At 34.7% G+C, this 16,232-nt stretch overlaps 1 protein-coding gene across 1 annotated transcript; it reads left to right on the top strand.

Annotated features, from left to right (window-relative positions):
* Positions 1–12,369: 12,369 nt before the first annotated feature.
* On the top strand, positions 12,370–16,098 carry LOC137407902 (eukaryotic translation initiation factor 4 gamma 3-like). Its single transcript, XM_068094285.1, has 4 exons — positions 12,370–12,708; positions 13,795–13,954; positions 14,158–14,268; positions 15,946–16,098. The coding sequence occupies exons 1-4, from the start codon at positions 12,578–12,580 to the stop codon at positions 16,096–16,098; spliced, it is 555 nt and encodes a 184-aa protein (XP_067950386.1). The 5' UTR covers positions 12,370–12,577.
* Positions 16,099–16,232: the final 134 nt, after the last annotated feature.

The following is a 16,232-nucleotide window of genomic DNA, read 5'->3' as shown; positions in this document are numbered from 1 at the left end:
AAACTGAGAAAACAAAATAAAATTCATGAATATGTTGAATTAATAGTAGCAATTCTTGCATAAAAATGTGTGGGTATAAAAAGGTTACTGTCCCACCAGAAACTATCCATCAATTCTTTGAATACGATGATACTAAAAATATGACAGAATATCATAGTATTTTGTAGTTGAAATTTTATTAGAACAATGTCTGCCAAAGTTTTTTGAATAAAAGAATAATATTAATAATAAAGATTGGAAATTAATCAAGTAATAATAACAGTGATAGGAAAATGAATAATGTTTAAACTTCAAACACGATACTCAATTTATGTTTAAAAGAATGCAAGTTGAAATAATAACAACGACGAAACAAACTTTAAAAAACTTATATTATAAACTTCAAAAGTCATAAGAAGTTTATAAATGTAATGAGAGAATTTAAATTTATATTTCTCAAAGTATGTAAATATAAGAAAGTGGAGAATAACTGATACTTGCAATCTTACACGATAAATCTTACAGTAATCTTACAAATTTTCATTGTAAAATGTGAAATTGATTACGAAAAACTAATTGGTTAGGTTTAGAAGGAGAAATGTTTAAGCTAATACATCTAGCTGTACAACCCAGCGTTGTCCGGGTAATAAAAAAAAACTGAACAGAAAATTGATTTGTATTTAACATATAACAACATTTGCCATTCTACCTAAAACAAATGTAAAGGTTTTCAGACTTACTTTGTCAAACAACTTTTAAACTTCATATCATGAAAAAAATGTTCCGTGCAGGTCAAATAAATTTTAAAAATAAAATGACCATAAAGGGTTTAGATGTAACATTGAAATAATTAGCAAGTAATTGCTAAATTGAGTCTGTTTTGCTACGATTACAATATGAGATGATTCGGTAATGATACAATTAATATGAACTGAGAAAACAAAATAAAATTTGTGAATATGTTGAATTAATAATAACAATTCTTGCATAGAAGTGTGTGTATAAAAAGTTGCTGTTCCACCAACAGCTATTCATCAAAACTCTGAATACGACGATACTGGTACGACGGTTTGTTATGTAAAAATAAAATGTAGTGTCTTTGTCTGATCGAAGCTGAGAGAATCTAGATGCTATTCCTGCTCGAGATTATACAATTGTCCGTAGTGACCTTAACAGCGAGTTAGCAATTGAACCTTAAGAAAAGCCAGAAATAGAGGTTCACAAAACGGCATCGTGTTTCATAGAGTTAATAAAATTTGTTCGCCAAATTCTAATATCGAAAGAGTCTATTGTCGATATCGTTTTGCTGAAAACAAATATGATAATATGTCGAGGACAAAAAACATCGCGTGTCATGAAGCTAAAAGAAAGCCATAGAGTTTTAATTATTACGACATTTTTGTGTGAAAACAGCAAACGATGAATAGGTTATGTATAGAGGCGTGTACTAATCGGAGATTCTCATTAATGCACCCTAGATACCTAGTAGCGGCTAATAGTTCGAAAAGTATGGTACTCTATAAGGCGGACACTCAATCACGCAGACAGACAGACAACGATTGCCGTTTATATAGTAGATATGTAACTATGTAGAAATATAGTATATATATATATATATATATATATATATATATATATATATATATATATATATATATATAAAATTGTCTCCTCACCCCGGTTAACCCATATGGGTGGTTAGCACTGCGCTATTATAACAATCGCAAAGCGTCAAAGCGTCGTTCACGCAGTGAAACAAAAGAACTGCCACTGAACTTAACAAGCACATGTGGCGATTAAAATATTTCAACCCCAATTATTCTATCAACTGGAGAATACTGGAGCAAACCATTTCACTGGCTAATGGCTCTAAAAACTGTGCCTTATGTCTAAAAGAAAAATTTTACATCATATACAGGCCACACCTATAGGTCGCTGAAAGTTGTGAAATTTTAAATTTACATTGGTTTGAAAACCTTTACAGTTGTTTTATTTATTTTTAAATCAGTTGTCCTGCACAAAACCTTTTCCTCATGATATGAAGTTTGAAAGTTGTAGTTGTTTGAAAAAGTTTGAAAACCTTTACAGTTGTTTTATTTTCTCTCTTAATTTATTTCAACTACACAAAACACTTCTTTCATGATATGTAGTTTGAAAGTTGTAATGGCAAATGTTGTTATATGTTAAATACAAATCAATTTTCTGTGCAAAGACTTTTTTTACTACCCGGGCAACACCGGGTAGCACAGCTAGGCTTGAGACCGTAGCGTCACTCGGGGATGCGCGGGAGACCTTTTTCGCCCCGAGTACAGCGAGAGTCTCCAGGCGCGGCTTTCCGGATGATTGAGTTGACGAGTGCGAGGTGATTGATTGCAAAGCGATTGAGTGTTAGGCGATTGATTGTGAGTTCAAGGCGATTTGTTGCGAGACGATTGGTTGCGAGTGCAAGGTGATTGATTGCAAGACGGATGCGAGGTGATTAATTGCAAGGCGATTGAGTGCGTGGCAATTGAGTGCGAGGCGATTGATTGCGAGGTGAGTGGGAGGTGGTTGCAAGGCGAGTGCGAGGCAATTAATTGCAAGGCGATTGATTGCGAAGCGATTGATTGCGAGTGCGAAGCGATTGATTGCGAGTGCGAAGCGATTGATTGCGAGTGCGAAGCGATTGATTGCGAGTGCGAAGCGATTGATTGCGAGGCAAGTGCAAGAGCGTGATTGTCAACTGCTTGGCGGGTAAAGACTGGTCAGCCAAGGCGGGGGCTCAGCGGCAGAAGTGCATGATCGTCAACTGCAAATATAGACGTGTATGAACGGATGCATGAATCTAGACATGAATCTAGAATATTTACTAGATGTTACATGCATCTAGCTGTAAGACACATTGCAGATTTCCATTGTTCTTCCCAACATTATTGACATGTATATGTGCATGCATACTCTGATCAGGACAACAATTTCAGTAGACTGCATATCTGGAGTTGTTTTACAGTATGAAAGACAACTCTCAATAAACCTTATGCTGCACGTGAATCTGTTCCTGTAGGCGGGTAATGTAGCTAGTGGTACCCTAGGAGACTTATATTTCGCTAGTATTTAGTTTCGTGAGTAGCATACAGAGTAAAATTTCGCTGCAACTTAGTTTCGCAACTCTGATGAGTGCGAAAATATAATGATGTGAATATAAATGCAGTGGAACAAATTTAATTATATTCCTCAAGTTCGGTTCGCCGGTAAGAAAAAAATTTCAATTTTGGACTAGTTTGTAATTGTGAACCGCAAGTAGAATTGTATGGCCGTGATCGATAATGCAATTTGATCGCTTGCTGCCATTTGTTTCTTGGACTACTGTAGCATGGAATTTAATTACGCTGAAAATTGTAATGTTTTTGTCACAATTTAGCTTCTTTTTATATTAATGTATTTTTATTTTAACGATCAACGGTGTTGTGTATATTAATTTTAACGTTTCCCAAACACTCAACTGCTGCTAATAATTGCTGAACATCTTTATTACAGTAATTACAAGTTGTATACAAATACATACATGATACAGCTGCTAGTAATACTACAGATACTAGCACAGTATGTAGTTATTATAACTTCTTCTCTTCCTTTTTTAATAGTGTTATTTATCAGAGCTAACTCTTTCTCTGTCACCTCATCTTTTGAATCATTACAAGATATTGAAGAGGTGTCAGTGGTGAATCCAAACTTTTCTAGAGCCATGCTGCTTGTGTAGTACTGTGAGTGTCAGTGTGTCTTATTTTCTTTCAATACGCGGTGCTCACTGCATTGATTGATGTCCACAACAAACAATAACGCTACTAATATGTGTGCATTGACATCAAGTTCCTATCATTATAAACTAGAAATTCCACTGTCATACAGCCCACGACCAAAGTGATATTGGAAAAAATAAATGGTACTGATGGTTGAGAAATGCAATATTAGCAGTCAAATGGCACTGCTGTGCAATAGAATAACTGCAATGGTAGCTGTAATGTACTGGGTGTGGGTGTTATTATATACAACAAACAGCAATAATGAAAGGAAAAGATTATATGTTTATATCTCTCCCCCTGCAATAGGAGAAATGCAATATTGGCCAATATTAGAAGTAAAATGCACTTAGAATAATCAATATTATTAGTATAGTAATAATATAAAACCAATGCACAATTTTGTTTACATTTCAAAACGTCATAGTTAGCGATATCAAGAAGTTGTGATATTTATATATATTTTAGAAAATCTGTACTACGTAGTCATTGTTCTGTAGTCATCCAAACTTATAATTAAATATCGTAATAATCTCATAAGAATCGTTAGAAAAAATATCGTTATTTCCTTTACTTACACTGCGTTTGACATCAGTTAGAATACCAAAGTACTCAAGTGTCTAAAATGTCAATTTGAAATCGGCAAAAATGAAACGATTTCAGTACTCCTACATTAATTACAGCAACCGTCGACAATGCCATAGACTGGTGAAATGTGCACGTTATTGTTTCGTGAAATGCGCACAATTTAATCGTTCTGTTCTCTGTCGCCCGGCGTTTCAATTTTCGGTCTTAATTTTTATTAAACCAAGCTTTTCAAGCGTTTTGTGACAATTTTCGTCCAAAAAAATCTGTCTATTTGTGTATAATCCGATCAGATGGGTAAGTTTTTAGAGAATTTTGATAATTTACAAAGACTTGGTAACATATTTAAATAGGCTGATATGTGTTTTGTATCGTTATTATACTTTAGCTAATCTACAAAACGATGGTTAAATTTGTTGATGAAATTTTGATACAAGGGTTCGTCTCATTGTTGATGAATAATTTTCGTAAGTTGTGTGCACATGCATTTATCATAAAAACTCCCAAACTTCGCATCCGCTCGTTTGGTCGTGGGATCATTATTAATGGGAAAATAATCATAATTAATTGCAAAATAATAACGTAATAAATTTTGACAGTCAAATTATTTTGTTGGTTTATATTTTAATGACGCTGTAGTAGTCGATAAAAATGTTAAAATAAACGTTGTTATAAAATTCTATTATACAGTATCAATGAACAAAGCTATTTATTTCCGCGTTTTCGCTTGTTCGTTAGGATAGTTCAGTTTCGCTCACGAAATATTCGCGAGAGGATGACTCCGCGAAAACACGAAAGTTTGATAAGACGAATACATAAATGTCTTAGGGTATATATATATATATACTAATATATATATATATATATATATATATATATATATATATATATATACTACTAGCAGCATTACCCGCCTACAGGAACAGAATCACGTGCAGCATAAAGTTTATTGAGAGTTGTCTTTCATACTGTAAAACAACTCCAAATATGCAGTCCACTGAAATTGTTGTCCTGAGCAGTGTATGCATCTATATATATGTAGTTCTCAAAGTCCGTGTGTGGGAATTCCGTCTGTTAAAAATCCGGCTATAGCTATTATTAGTACAGCTGAGCTGGACAACAATACAGACTCAAAGTCATGGCTTACCATCATTGGAAGCCTAACCTTATTAACTAGCTTGGTGGATTTTTCCATTGGCAATATGCCAGGCTACTAGCTTGAAAGCTACAGTTGTTTGACAGAGTTATAAAACCTTTACAGTTGTTTTTATTTTTCTCTTAATTTCAACTACACAACACACTTTTCTCATGATATACACTTTGAAAGTTATAATGGCAAATGTTGTTATATGTTAAATACAAATCAATTTTCTGACCAAAACTTTTTTATTACCCAGGCAACGTCCAGTAGTACAGCTAGTATATATATACTAAAAACCTCTATTTGAACGCTATGGCACTCTATTTTCAACCCTTCTCCTATAGTGGCATTTTATCAGAGGTGAAATTCAAATAGAGGCTTGCACTGTATTTTTAACAACGTTGTCAGAATTTTGGGAAGATAAATTTAACCCTTATGTGGGGGAATCAATGCTTTTGCTTTTGCTCTCTCCTTCAGGTGGAATGACATTAATGCTGTTGGCCTCAGCATTTTTGCTAAACAGTTTTCAATATACGCTCCAAGTATTTGTAGAAGTATCAGACAGAGTTAAACAAGGAACTACTCGGATTATAAAAATATTAGCGAGATACAGTTATTAATTATTTCGATGGTGTCACCTTCAATTTTTTAAAGAAAAACTGTAAAGCTTTGAAGTAGTACACGAACATAACATTTTTAGGTTTAGCAATGTTGTTAAAGTTTTAACATTAGAATACGCCATAAAAATGACTGCTATTATGTTGTATGTTGCTCATGAAGAGTAGTCATATCATTCAGCAAAATGCAATAATGTCTTCAGGTCAGATTTTGATCCACATGATGAACGAATCTGAAAACAATAGACAGGATTTAGACCTTAGTGACTTTGAATCAGAGTGTAGTTCTGATGATTGTGACAATCGATATTTGCAGGTACACCATCACTAAAACTATGGCAACCACTACAGCAACAACGAAAGAATAAATTATTATTGACGTAACAGAGCCATTATTATTGACGTAACCGAATCATTATTATTACTATTTTGTAAATACCTTTCTACTGATCACTTGCTTGAGTCATTATCTGTACTATTTTGTGGACACTTTTTCTGACCAATTTATATTATGGGTTCCTAAAAGATCAAATATTGCCAAAGTGGCGGGCAAATAGAGGTGGCGTTCAATTAAAGGGTGGCATTCTATTTTTCAACCCTCATTCTGCAGTGGTGCGATATTAAAGGTGGCGTTCAGATGAAGGTGTGTTCAAATATAGGTTTTATGGTATATATATATATATATAAAAAAAAAAAATTGTTTCCTCACCCCGGATACCCCGTATGAGTGGTAAATTCTGTTCAAACTTGGGTCTCCTACCAGAGACCCGGGAGTTTGAGCACTCGCCTCAAGATCTTAGCTGTTCCCAATAGCGCACTTTTCTGCAACTCACCTGAGTTGATTGTTGTTGGTATTTGGGCAAGCCGCATTTTATGCGCCGGTGTTATTGCGTCCAGTGCCCCAATGACTACTGGGATTACAGTTGTTCTTACATTCCAGCATTTTTCAATCTCAATATATATATATATAGAAATGATTAATTTCATTTTCATATCATTTTTTCGTTTCTCAATATATATATATATATACATATATATATATACATATATATATACATATATATATATATACATATATATACATATATATATACATATATATACATACATATATATACATATATATATACATATATATATATGTATGTATATATATATATATATATATATATATATATATATATATATATATATATATATATATATACATACATATATATACATATATATATATATACATATATATATATATATATATATATATATATATATATATACATACATATATATACAAATATATATACATATATATATATATATATATATATATATATATGCCGTAAAGCCTCTAATTGAACGGCATGGGGCTCTATTTTTCAACCCTTCTACTATAGTGGCGGCCAATTGGAGGTGGCGTTCAAATAGAGGCTGCCGGTGTATTTTTCAAATGGCTTATCAGCATTTTCAGAAAATAAATTTAGTGCTATTACAGGCAAAAAGAATGCCGCCTATATTTTGCTTTCTTTTTCCGGTGGAGCGACATTAAAATTTTGTGATGCAATAAATCTGCTAACTTACCTCCAACTTGTCAGAGATCTCTTAATAAATATGCATCGAGAAACCGAAAAATATCTCTACCAATTGATATTTATTGCTTGCAGTTGACCTGCGATGATATTATAGCCTGCGTCCTTCTTTGCAATTTGTTGACATTTTCAACTTTTATTTCATTCTAAATTTAAAGAGAAGACATTCTTTTATTTTATATCTATATTTAACAATGTTGCATAAAAGCTCATTGCGCTCATTGATATGTTTGCTACAGTGTGCAACAAAACTAGCTTTTTATGTGCAATAGAAGTGGAGTTATGAGCATCGATCCATTGTAAGCCGCATTAAAATAGCCAAGGATGCTATTAAATAACACGCTATAAATCTGTGTATTAATATAAATTATGTAATAATAATCTATCAAATGATACAAATATAACGTAGATTCACAACAAGTAACATATACGAACCATACTTATATTACACGCAGAAACAAAAATATTTCCATCGTTTGCTCGGATAGCTGCGTTCTGATTGTTGCTTTCGATGGAACAAACATCTTCTAGTTGTCAAATACTTTCCACAATATCTTTTGGCCTCAACTCTTCTTATGCACAGGTGAACTAGTCGATATTAGCATCCAAACAATTTTTTGGCAAAGCAAAACTTTTACGCGCTGCATTTGGCACAAATTTAACGGGTAAAAGTTTGCTCGCTAAACGTAACCTTCGGTCCAAAACCTGCAAACTGTTTTTTGCAAACTTTGCAATACGTTCTTCGAAGTATTAAACAAGGAACTGATATTAGCCTGAAACAGTTAGCAACTATTTCTATGGCAATGCTTTCAAAGTTCATCTACCATCGTAAATTTAAACCGTCTTTTATGTATGTATATGTACTTAAAGTAGAGAGACGCATTAAACAATGAACTACTATTAGCCTGAAACAGTAATGATTTCTATGGCGTTGCTTTTAAAGTTCATCTACCATCATAAATTTAAACCGATTTTTTCTATATACATAGGCTACTTTGAAGTAGCAAGACCGTGTTAGACAAAAAAGTACTATTAGCCTGAGACAGATATTAATCATTTCTATGGTGTTGCTTTCAAATTTCATGTTCCAGTATAATATGAAGCCGTTTTTTATACAGGTACATGTACTTCGAACTATCAAGACCCCGTAAAACAAGGAACTACTATCAGCCTGAGACCAGTGTTGATTATTTCTATGGTGTTGCATTCATAGTTTTAACAAAAGAAAGCGAAAAGCTTTGGAGGACAATGAGAGTATTTATTGTTATTAATGTAAATGATTCATTATTAATATGATTTTGTGGACACTTTTCAATTGATCACTTGATATTATGGGTTGATAAAGATCAAAGATAGTCAAAGTGGCAGTCAAATGGAGGTGGTGTTCAAATAGAGGGTGGCACTCTATTTTTCAAAGCTTTTCTCGTAGTGGCGGTCAGAGGAGAACGCGCAAGGTCTGCTGTTTATACATGATAAGTTTTTGATGATGTTTCTAGGATGATTGGATTTTGAGCTCACATAAATGGGCAAGTTATTTGTCTTGTTGAAATTGTCATTGCTTAAACAATCGCAAATTGCAAGCGCTTGCGCAATGGGTTAGCAGTTACTGCTAACCCAGTTAGCAGTAACTGCTAATAATTGTTAGCAGTGCTTGTTAACATGTCGGCAAAATGAAATATATAACCAAATCAAACGTTCTAGATGGAGTTTCAAATTGAAAAAATATCATGAAGCAATATCAGTAAAATGGTTGGCATTAGGCCGGTTGCTAAATTTGTACATGGAGGCCAGTGAAAGGGTTATGTATTGGAAGTGTGGCAATTCATATACAATACAACATTGAATAAGAAGTACTTACCTTTTTGATGTGGATATTTAGTAGGTGAGAACTGCGTTTTTGCCACTGACCGCAAGAAACAAACGTTTATGTGAGCTTCTCGGTACACGTTGGCAGTAAATATTAATTGCATGTAAATTGCTACGCGCTAACCAGAGATCACGGGATTTTTGTGTCAAAACGATGAATAGGTTATGTATAGAGGTGCACTAACCGGAGATTCCTGTCTAATAGTCACTAATAGCGACTATTAGACGGGAAAGAGCTTCAGCGGCTAATAGTCCGAAAAGTACGGTACTCTATAAGGCGGACACACAATTACACACACAGACAGACAACAATCGCCGTTTATATAGTAGATATATTGTGGAGGACTGGACAAATTTACTAGTTATGCTTTTATCCTTAGATATCAGTGTTCTTTATTAAAACCCTATGTGTGCTTTTCTATTATATCCTATTATGTAACACTTCGTATCTAGGCCTGCCACACAGGCCTGCCGCAACACAATTAGGTGTTATGTAATCATTATGTAAGTGGGTGGAGAAAGACCCATATATAAGGAGGAGGCGCAAGCCACCTCATTGGGATAACTATTGCGAGCTCGATGCTGTTTGATGCTGTGTTACATGTATTCTTGACTATATATATTAAATAGACTAAATTCACTCACACGGACTGATCACGTTTATGCCTGCCTGGGTGGCTTAGACAGGACCATTCTACCAGAACTGATCTGGCTCCGGATAAGAACTGCCTGAGAGATACCTAAGGAAGGCTAGGGGTTGGGCTACGCTACAACTGGACCTGATCAGAGATGCGATAGCATTAGAGATGAGGCCCTACAGTAAGCTAGCCCGGGACCTAGACTAGCCAAGATAGGGACTCAGAGAGCAGGCTGTGTTAGTGTTCCAAGTGAGCCTGAGATTGGGCAACAGCCGCGGCCTGATCAGACCACTAGGTGTGTCAGACAGGCCGACGAGGGGAAGGCCCAGAGTTCAGGCTGCACCGGCTTGTTAGGATAGTAAGGCTGGCTCAGCTACCGGGGCCAGGCCTTTACAATATATATATATATTTATATAAGTAAAAGCGTAAGATCCGAGCAGAGTGCTCAATGATAAAATCAGAGCAAGTTAAAATCAATAAAACAGACTATAACTTCAGATAGAACACTTTGTTACTATTAGTTTCATGCTTGGTAAGAGCAATCTTCAGATAAAATGTTAGCACCAGTTTTGGTTACTTATATACAGCTGGAACTATTGAAATTACTAAAACTTCATAGCTGGAATATTATGGATTCATAGAAGCATTAGGTTTTAAAATTAGACAGTAGAAACTTGCTAGCATGTCTGCAGGTGCTGACGAGTTCAGTGCGTTTGTTCAATGAACCAAGGTGTGACCTGTATATAATATAAAATTTTTCTTGTAGACACAAGGTACAGTTTTTAGAGGCATTGGCCAGCGGTATGGACTGCTCCAGTATTCTCCAGTTGATGGAATAGTTAGTGTTTGAATCCTTCAATCGCCATATGTGCTTGCTGAGTTCAGTGGCAGTTCTTTTATTTCGTTGTGTAAACGACGCTTTATGATTGTTATAGCACATTTTAAATGAAGTTTCTGTTAAGCCAATGTAGTTAGCTTCACCATCGTAGGAGGTGACAGTGGCCTGGTAAATTATAGCAGACTGCAAACATTTCCCCTGTAGTGGGCAGTTGGCTTTTACACGACAGTTGCAAGAATTTGCTGGTGAATTTTCCCTGGTAGATTATTCGCCCTTCAAGAGTTTTAGGTTGTACGAGTCGATGATGTTTTTTACGTTTTTCATACAGCTGTAGCTGATTTTTAGAGTGTTCCTGTTGAGTGTGGTGTGCAGTGGGTGGTTTTCAGGAAATTCTTCTCTGAAGATTCTTAAGAATTGTCTGCCGATGTTGGTTGCGACATGTTTGCTGAATGGGGGGGGGGTTATACCAAGTAGCGTTACGCGCTCGGTTTTTCCTTTTAGTTTGAGGTGTTGTTGCTATAGGAGAGTATTGGAGTTTGTGGTTGTACCCACTATTCTTTAAGGCTGTTTGGTAGATTTTGGTCGATGACTCGAATGTATTGCGGTCAGAGGAGAGCGCTACATTGGATATTGGCTACAGTTGTTACTAGAGTTGTCTTACTCCTGCTGTAAAAATAGATCATGTAACTTCTGTAAAAGCCTTTATTATAGTCAGTCACCAGTCTGTAAGTCTGCTGAGTCTTGTTATACGCTGATATTCTATTTACAAGGCTAGCCAATCACTGTAAATCCAGCAATTAGCCAAACTCAATTGTTGGAGTAAAATGCTGAATATGGGATGTTTGTAATGAAAAAGAACTAGCTTGAATTTTGCTGGGATGGCCATTCTGGCTGTTAAGCTAGAATCACCCATTCTATATCTTGTCAGAGCATCAGATGATAAGTCTGTGTATCCACATGAGCTTATGACGCAGATTTAAGATGAACTTGCACAAAATTTCAATATCTTCTGTAAAAAAGTATCGATATCTTCTTATGATTCGTAATGGTTTTTGATATTTGAGGTGATACTGCCAGGATGTTTCAAGATTCAAATTGACAAAACTTGATTGTGGTTAAAATTGTTGTCTTTGATGTCAGCTCAAACTGAATTAATCACTAGTAATGAACGAGGAAGAGTCTTGTTATGTTAGAGCCAAACTAGTAAAACTAGTTACAGATTGTTTAGTCTGGTATTTTACACATTGGAACAAGTTTGTAGGTCAGATTTTTTAGTAATGGTTTGCTTAAGTATGTTACATTTTTACATTGTATTAAAGTAGGTTATTAATAAACATTAGGCTGCCAAATATTGCCCCAGAAGTTTAAGCTCACTAATGCATTGCATTACTGGCATTACTGCATTACCTTTCCATTTGGTTTTCTACTGGTGCATTTTAGGAGTATAAGATTCATAGGAAACACACAGGAGAAGAAATTAACTTTAGAAAGGTGCTTTTGATCCGCTGCCAGAAGGAGTTTGAAGCAACTGATCAGGATGATCGTGTGATGTCGGATAAGCTGGCGATCCTTTTGAAAGCGCTGAAAACAGCAGAGACAGACGAAGAGAAGGCGCGGTTAAACCAAGAGTTTAAAACGGAACAGACAAAAGTGAGACACCGAAAGCTCGGTTACATGAGGTAAATATCTGGTTAGACTGTGATAATTTATTTTTGACTTGCTAAACAATCATTCTGATTAGGTTACACGATGCCACAAAATTAGTAGCATAAATCAATATTAGCAAAATGATGAAAACAGTAGTCCAGTTTGGATCCATAATCTTTTGATCGTTAAAAACATTGATATGTGTCATTAAGCGTTGCACCTTAGTGGTTGTGACCAGTTTATTAGGGGAATATTATGGTTAATATTCAACTGTTTCTTGTTGAGAAAAGTTGTATTATTCATTAGTATTAAAAAAACATGATCTCATAGATGCAACATTATTCAAACGTCAGACGATGCAACAAAATAATTCAGTATAATAATTTTACGACTTGTGCAGAAACTGTTTGCAGTATATTGGTTAAAAGTATGAAAAAGCAAAGCTATATGTTGATAGATCTTGCACCATCATATATGTAAACCTCATAAACATTGTAGTTCTATAGCTGTTCTATTACTTCCATCCATCATTGCTTGAGGTTTTTAGTTATTGTTATTAACCTGACATTGTTCTCTGTGTGTTTCCTCTACTTCATATCAAAGTTGCATTTTCAAAGCTGTTTTGAGTAAGTCTGTAGTTGTGCCATCTTGTACAAGCTGATTTTAAATAAGGTGTACCTCGTAATTAGCATATACAAATGTCACTTGTTATTTTGGAAGGCTGTTTGCTAAGCAATGACAGTAATTATATTAAAATATTCTCTGTTGTGATGAACCGCTTTGCGAATGCTGAGGTATCAGAATAGTAGTCTGTCTTTGTATGTGAGGAATAAATAGGTTTGTGCGAGTTTCGTCACTGCTGAAATTGTTGCTTGCTTATCTGGTATGAGCTGCCGAATTCATTAGGCTATCTCTTTTATACCATCTGCCATTTATTCAGTAAATTGTAATAATTAAACTCTCGCTGTTGAGGTCTGTCTACCTCATCCTTGGTTTAGTTTCATATTCTTAATACTTTGTTATGTGACACTATTTGTACCTATTTGACACCTGCTCTTGTCACATACTACCTTCAAATCACTACCTTCAAATCACTACCTTCAAATCACTACCTTCAGGTTCCTTGGGGAGCTCTATGTCCTTCGCATGCTCACTGGAAATATAATGCATCAATGCGTGACAAGTCTGCTGAAAGCATCAGATGAGGAAAGTCTCGAGTATCTCTGCAAGCTCTGGACCACGATTGGCAAATCTATGGACTCTGAAGAGAAAGCTAGAGTTTGTGTTTATATTTTGGATCAATCATGAGTTCTTCAAGTTTACAATTAAACATCTATGCCAGCAGTAAAATCAAAATGGTTATTTTGTGATCGCATAAGTTATTCAGCCTTCTTTTTAAGATTCAATTGCCTGACTAGTTTGTGATGATTTGCTGTTGTAGGAAGCTAATTATAGCACCATTGTAATAATTATATTTGTAGGCCTACAATGACCAGTACTTTCAGCAAATGAAGAAAATCGCGACTGGTCAAATCAGGAATGTGGGATTTAAAATTAGATTTGCACTAAAAGATGTAATAGAACTCAGAGAGGTGAGTGCTAATGTTAATTTGTTGTCATTTTTCTAACAAACTGAAGGAATGACTTAGTGTAGCATTTTTTCCGTTTGATTAAATTCATTTAAAATATTTAGTTTTTCATCTATATCTAGGTAGTATGTATTCTCAGACATTCATGTCATACTAATATAACAGACGCATGCAATGTGCTACAGAGGCAACCAATCTACTTACTGATTATACTTTTGTGTCGGTCCATAAGCTCTATGAGTGATTGGGCAGTCTTGGGAGTTCACCATAAATTAGAAGCTGACATATATAAATTAAATTAAAATAATGAAAATGCCATCTGTGGAAGGAATGTGGACATTAGGAGTTAAATTTGCATTAAAAGATGTAATAGCACTCATAAAAGTGCGATTTTAATTTATACTGATAGGTATGATAGAATAGAGAAAAGTATGAACTAAACTTATACTGATAGAAATGATAAGGTATAGAGAGGTATAAACTAAACTTATACTGATAGATATGATAGAGTAGAGAGAGGTATAAACTAAACTTATACTGATAGATATGATAGAATAGAGAAAAGTATGAACTAAACTTATACTGATAGAAATGATAAGGTATAGAGAGGTATAAACTAAACTTATACTGATAGATGTGATAGAGTAGAGAGAGTTATAAACTAAACTTATACTGATAGATGTGATAGAGTAGAGAGAGGTATAAACTAAACTTATACTGATAGAGATGATAGAATAGAGAAAAGTATGAACTAAACTTATACTGATAGAAATGATAGAGTAAAGAGAGGTATAAACTAAACTTATGCTGATAGATATGATAGAGTAAAGAGAGGTATAAACTAAACTTATACTGATAGAGTAGAGAGAGGTATAAACTAAACTTATACTGATAGAAATGATAGAGTATAGAGAGGTATAAACTAAACTTATACTGATAGATATGATAGAGTAAAGAGAGGTATAAACTAAACTTATACTGATAGATATGATAGAGTAAAGAGAGGTATAAACTAAACTTATACTGATAGATATGATAGAATAGTGGAATTTGATACGCCGATCCTGGAAGAAGGATTGCAGCCAAAGAACAAACTGTGCCAGTTTCGTTTTTTTGTTTCATTTATGTTATATTTTGTTTTCATTTTAACAATAGTATATTGGTTGTATTGGCATTAAATTATGCTCATGAAATTTATTGGCCACATTTTTGTATATTGTATCAACGATAAATATTGTTGTTTACCCAGAACATCGGCCAAGATCGACAAGGCCTCTTGTTAGCATTACCCGTGTCTGAGCGAGTTTTACCCAGGCTTTACCTCAAAATGGCCGTATATATAGGGCTAATTGTGTTATGGACCTTTGTGTCATAAATACTTATTTTTTAGTCGCAAAAGATAGTATTATTTATTAACCTGGATTACTGGGAGACTACTTGGACACGACCAAGTATCTGTTTTAAAAACACAGAACTGGACTATGTTAGATTAGCAGGGCCATTGTCCGGACTGTATAATTAGTCTTGCTAGTTAGTGGATAGTAAAAAGTGGTAAGAGATTGGAAGCAGCCTTGAAGGTAGTTACAACAGCTACCATTGCAATAGATTAGAGAGACATGAACTAAATGTCCAAATAGCTTAAAATCTATGGTCTAATCGCATCAAAATGGTGTATCGCAGAATAGTTGGGTTCCAAGAAGAGCTAGGAATGTTCCAATGACACTACGGGAACTGCATAAACAGATAGCCTTGGAAGAACATAAAAAGCAGCAGACAATAGCTTTGCCTTCAAGGAATCAATATGAATGCCAAGCTCCTCCCTTGGGCAAGTAGGTTTTGATTTGTTACTTCAACTCAAAAGTTTCAATAAAAACATGCCACACAATCCTCAATAGGACTCAATTTTGAGGTTTGTGGAACATTGTATCCCAGACTATTGACAAAAAGAACCATACAGAACATGATCA

Source organism: Watersipora subatra, chromosome 11 (assembly GCF_963576615.1).
Source record: "Watersipora subatra chromosome 11, tzWatSuba1.1, whole genome shotgun sequence".
Lineage (NCBI taxonomy): Eukaryota > Metazoa > Bryozoa > Gymnolaemata > Cheilostomatida > Watersiporidae > Watersipora > Watersipora subatra.
Note: the sequence above shows the minus strand (reverse complement) of the source record. Positions and strands in the feature narration are given on the sequence as shown.

Bases quoted from the DNA above. Each gene is read 5' to 3' on its own strand.
- LOC137407902 (XM_068094285.1), top strand. From the start codon at position 12,578: ATGTCGGATAAGCTGGCGATCCTTTTGAAAGCGCTGAAAACAGCAGAG. The intron at 12,709-13,794 runs GTAAATATCTGG...CACTACCTTCAG, and splicing joins CGAAAGCTCGGTTACATGAG to GTTCCTTGGGGAGCTCTATG. The intron at 14,269-15,945 runs GTGAGTGCTAAT...GGTGTATCGCAG, and splicing joins ATGTAATAGAACTCAGAGAG to AATAGTTGGGTTCCAAGAAG.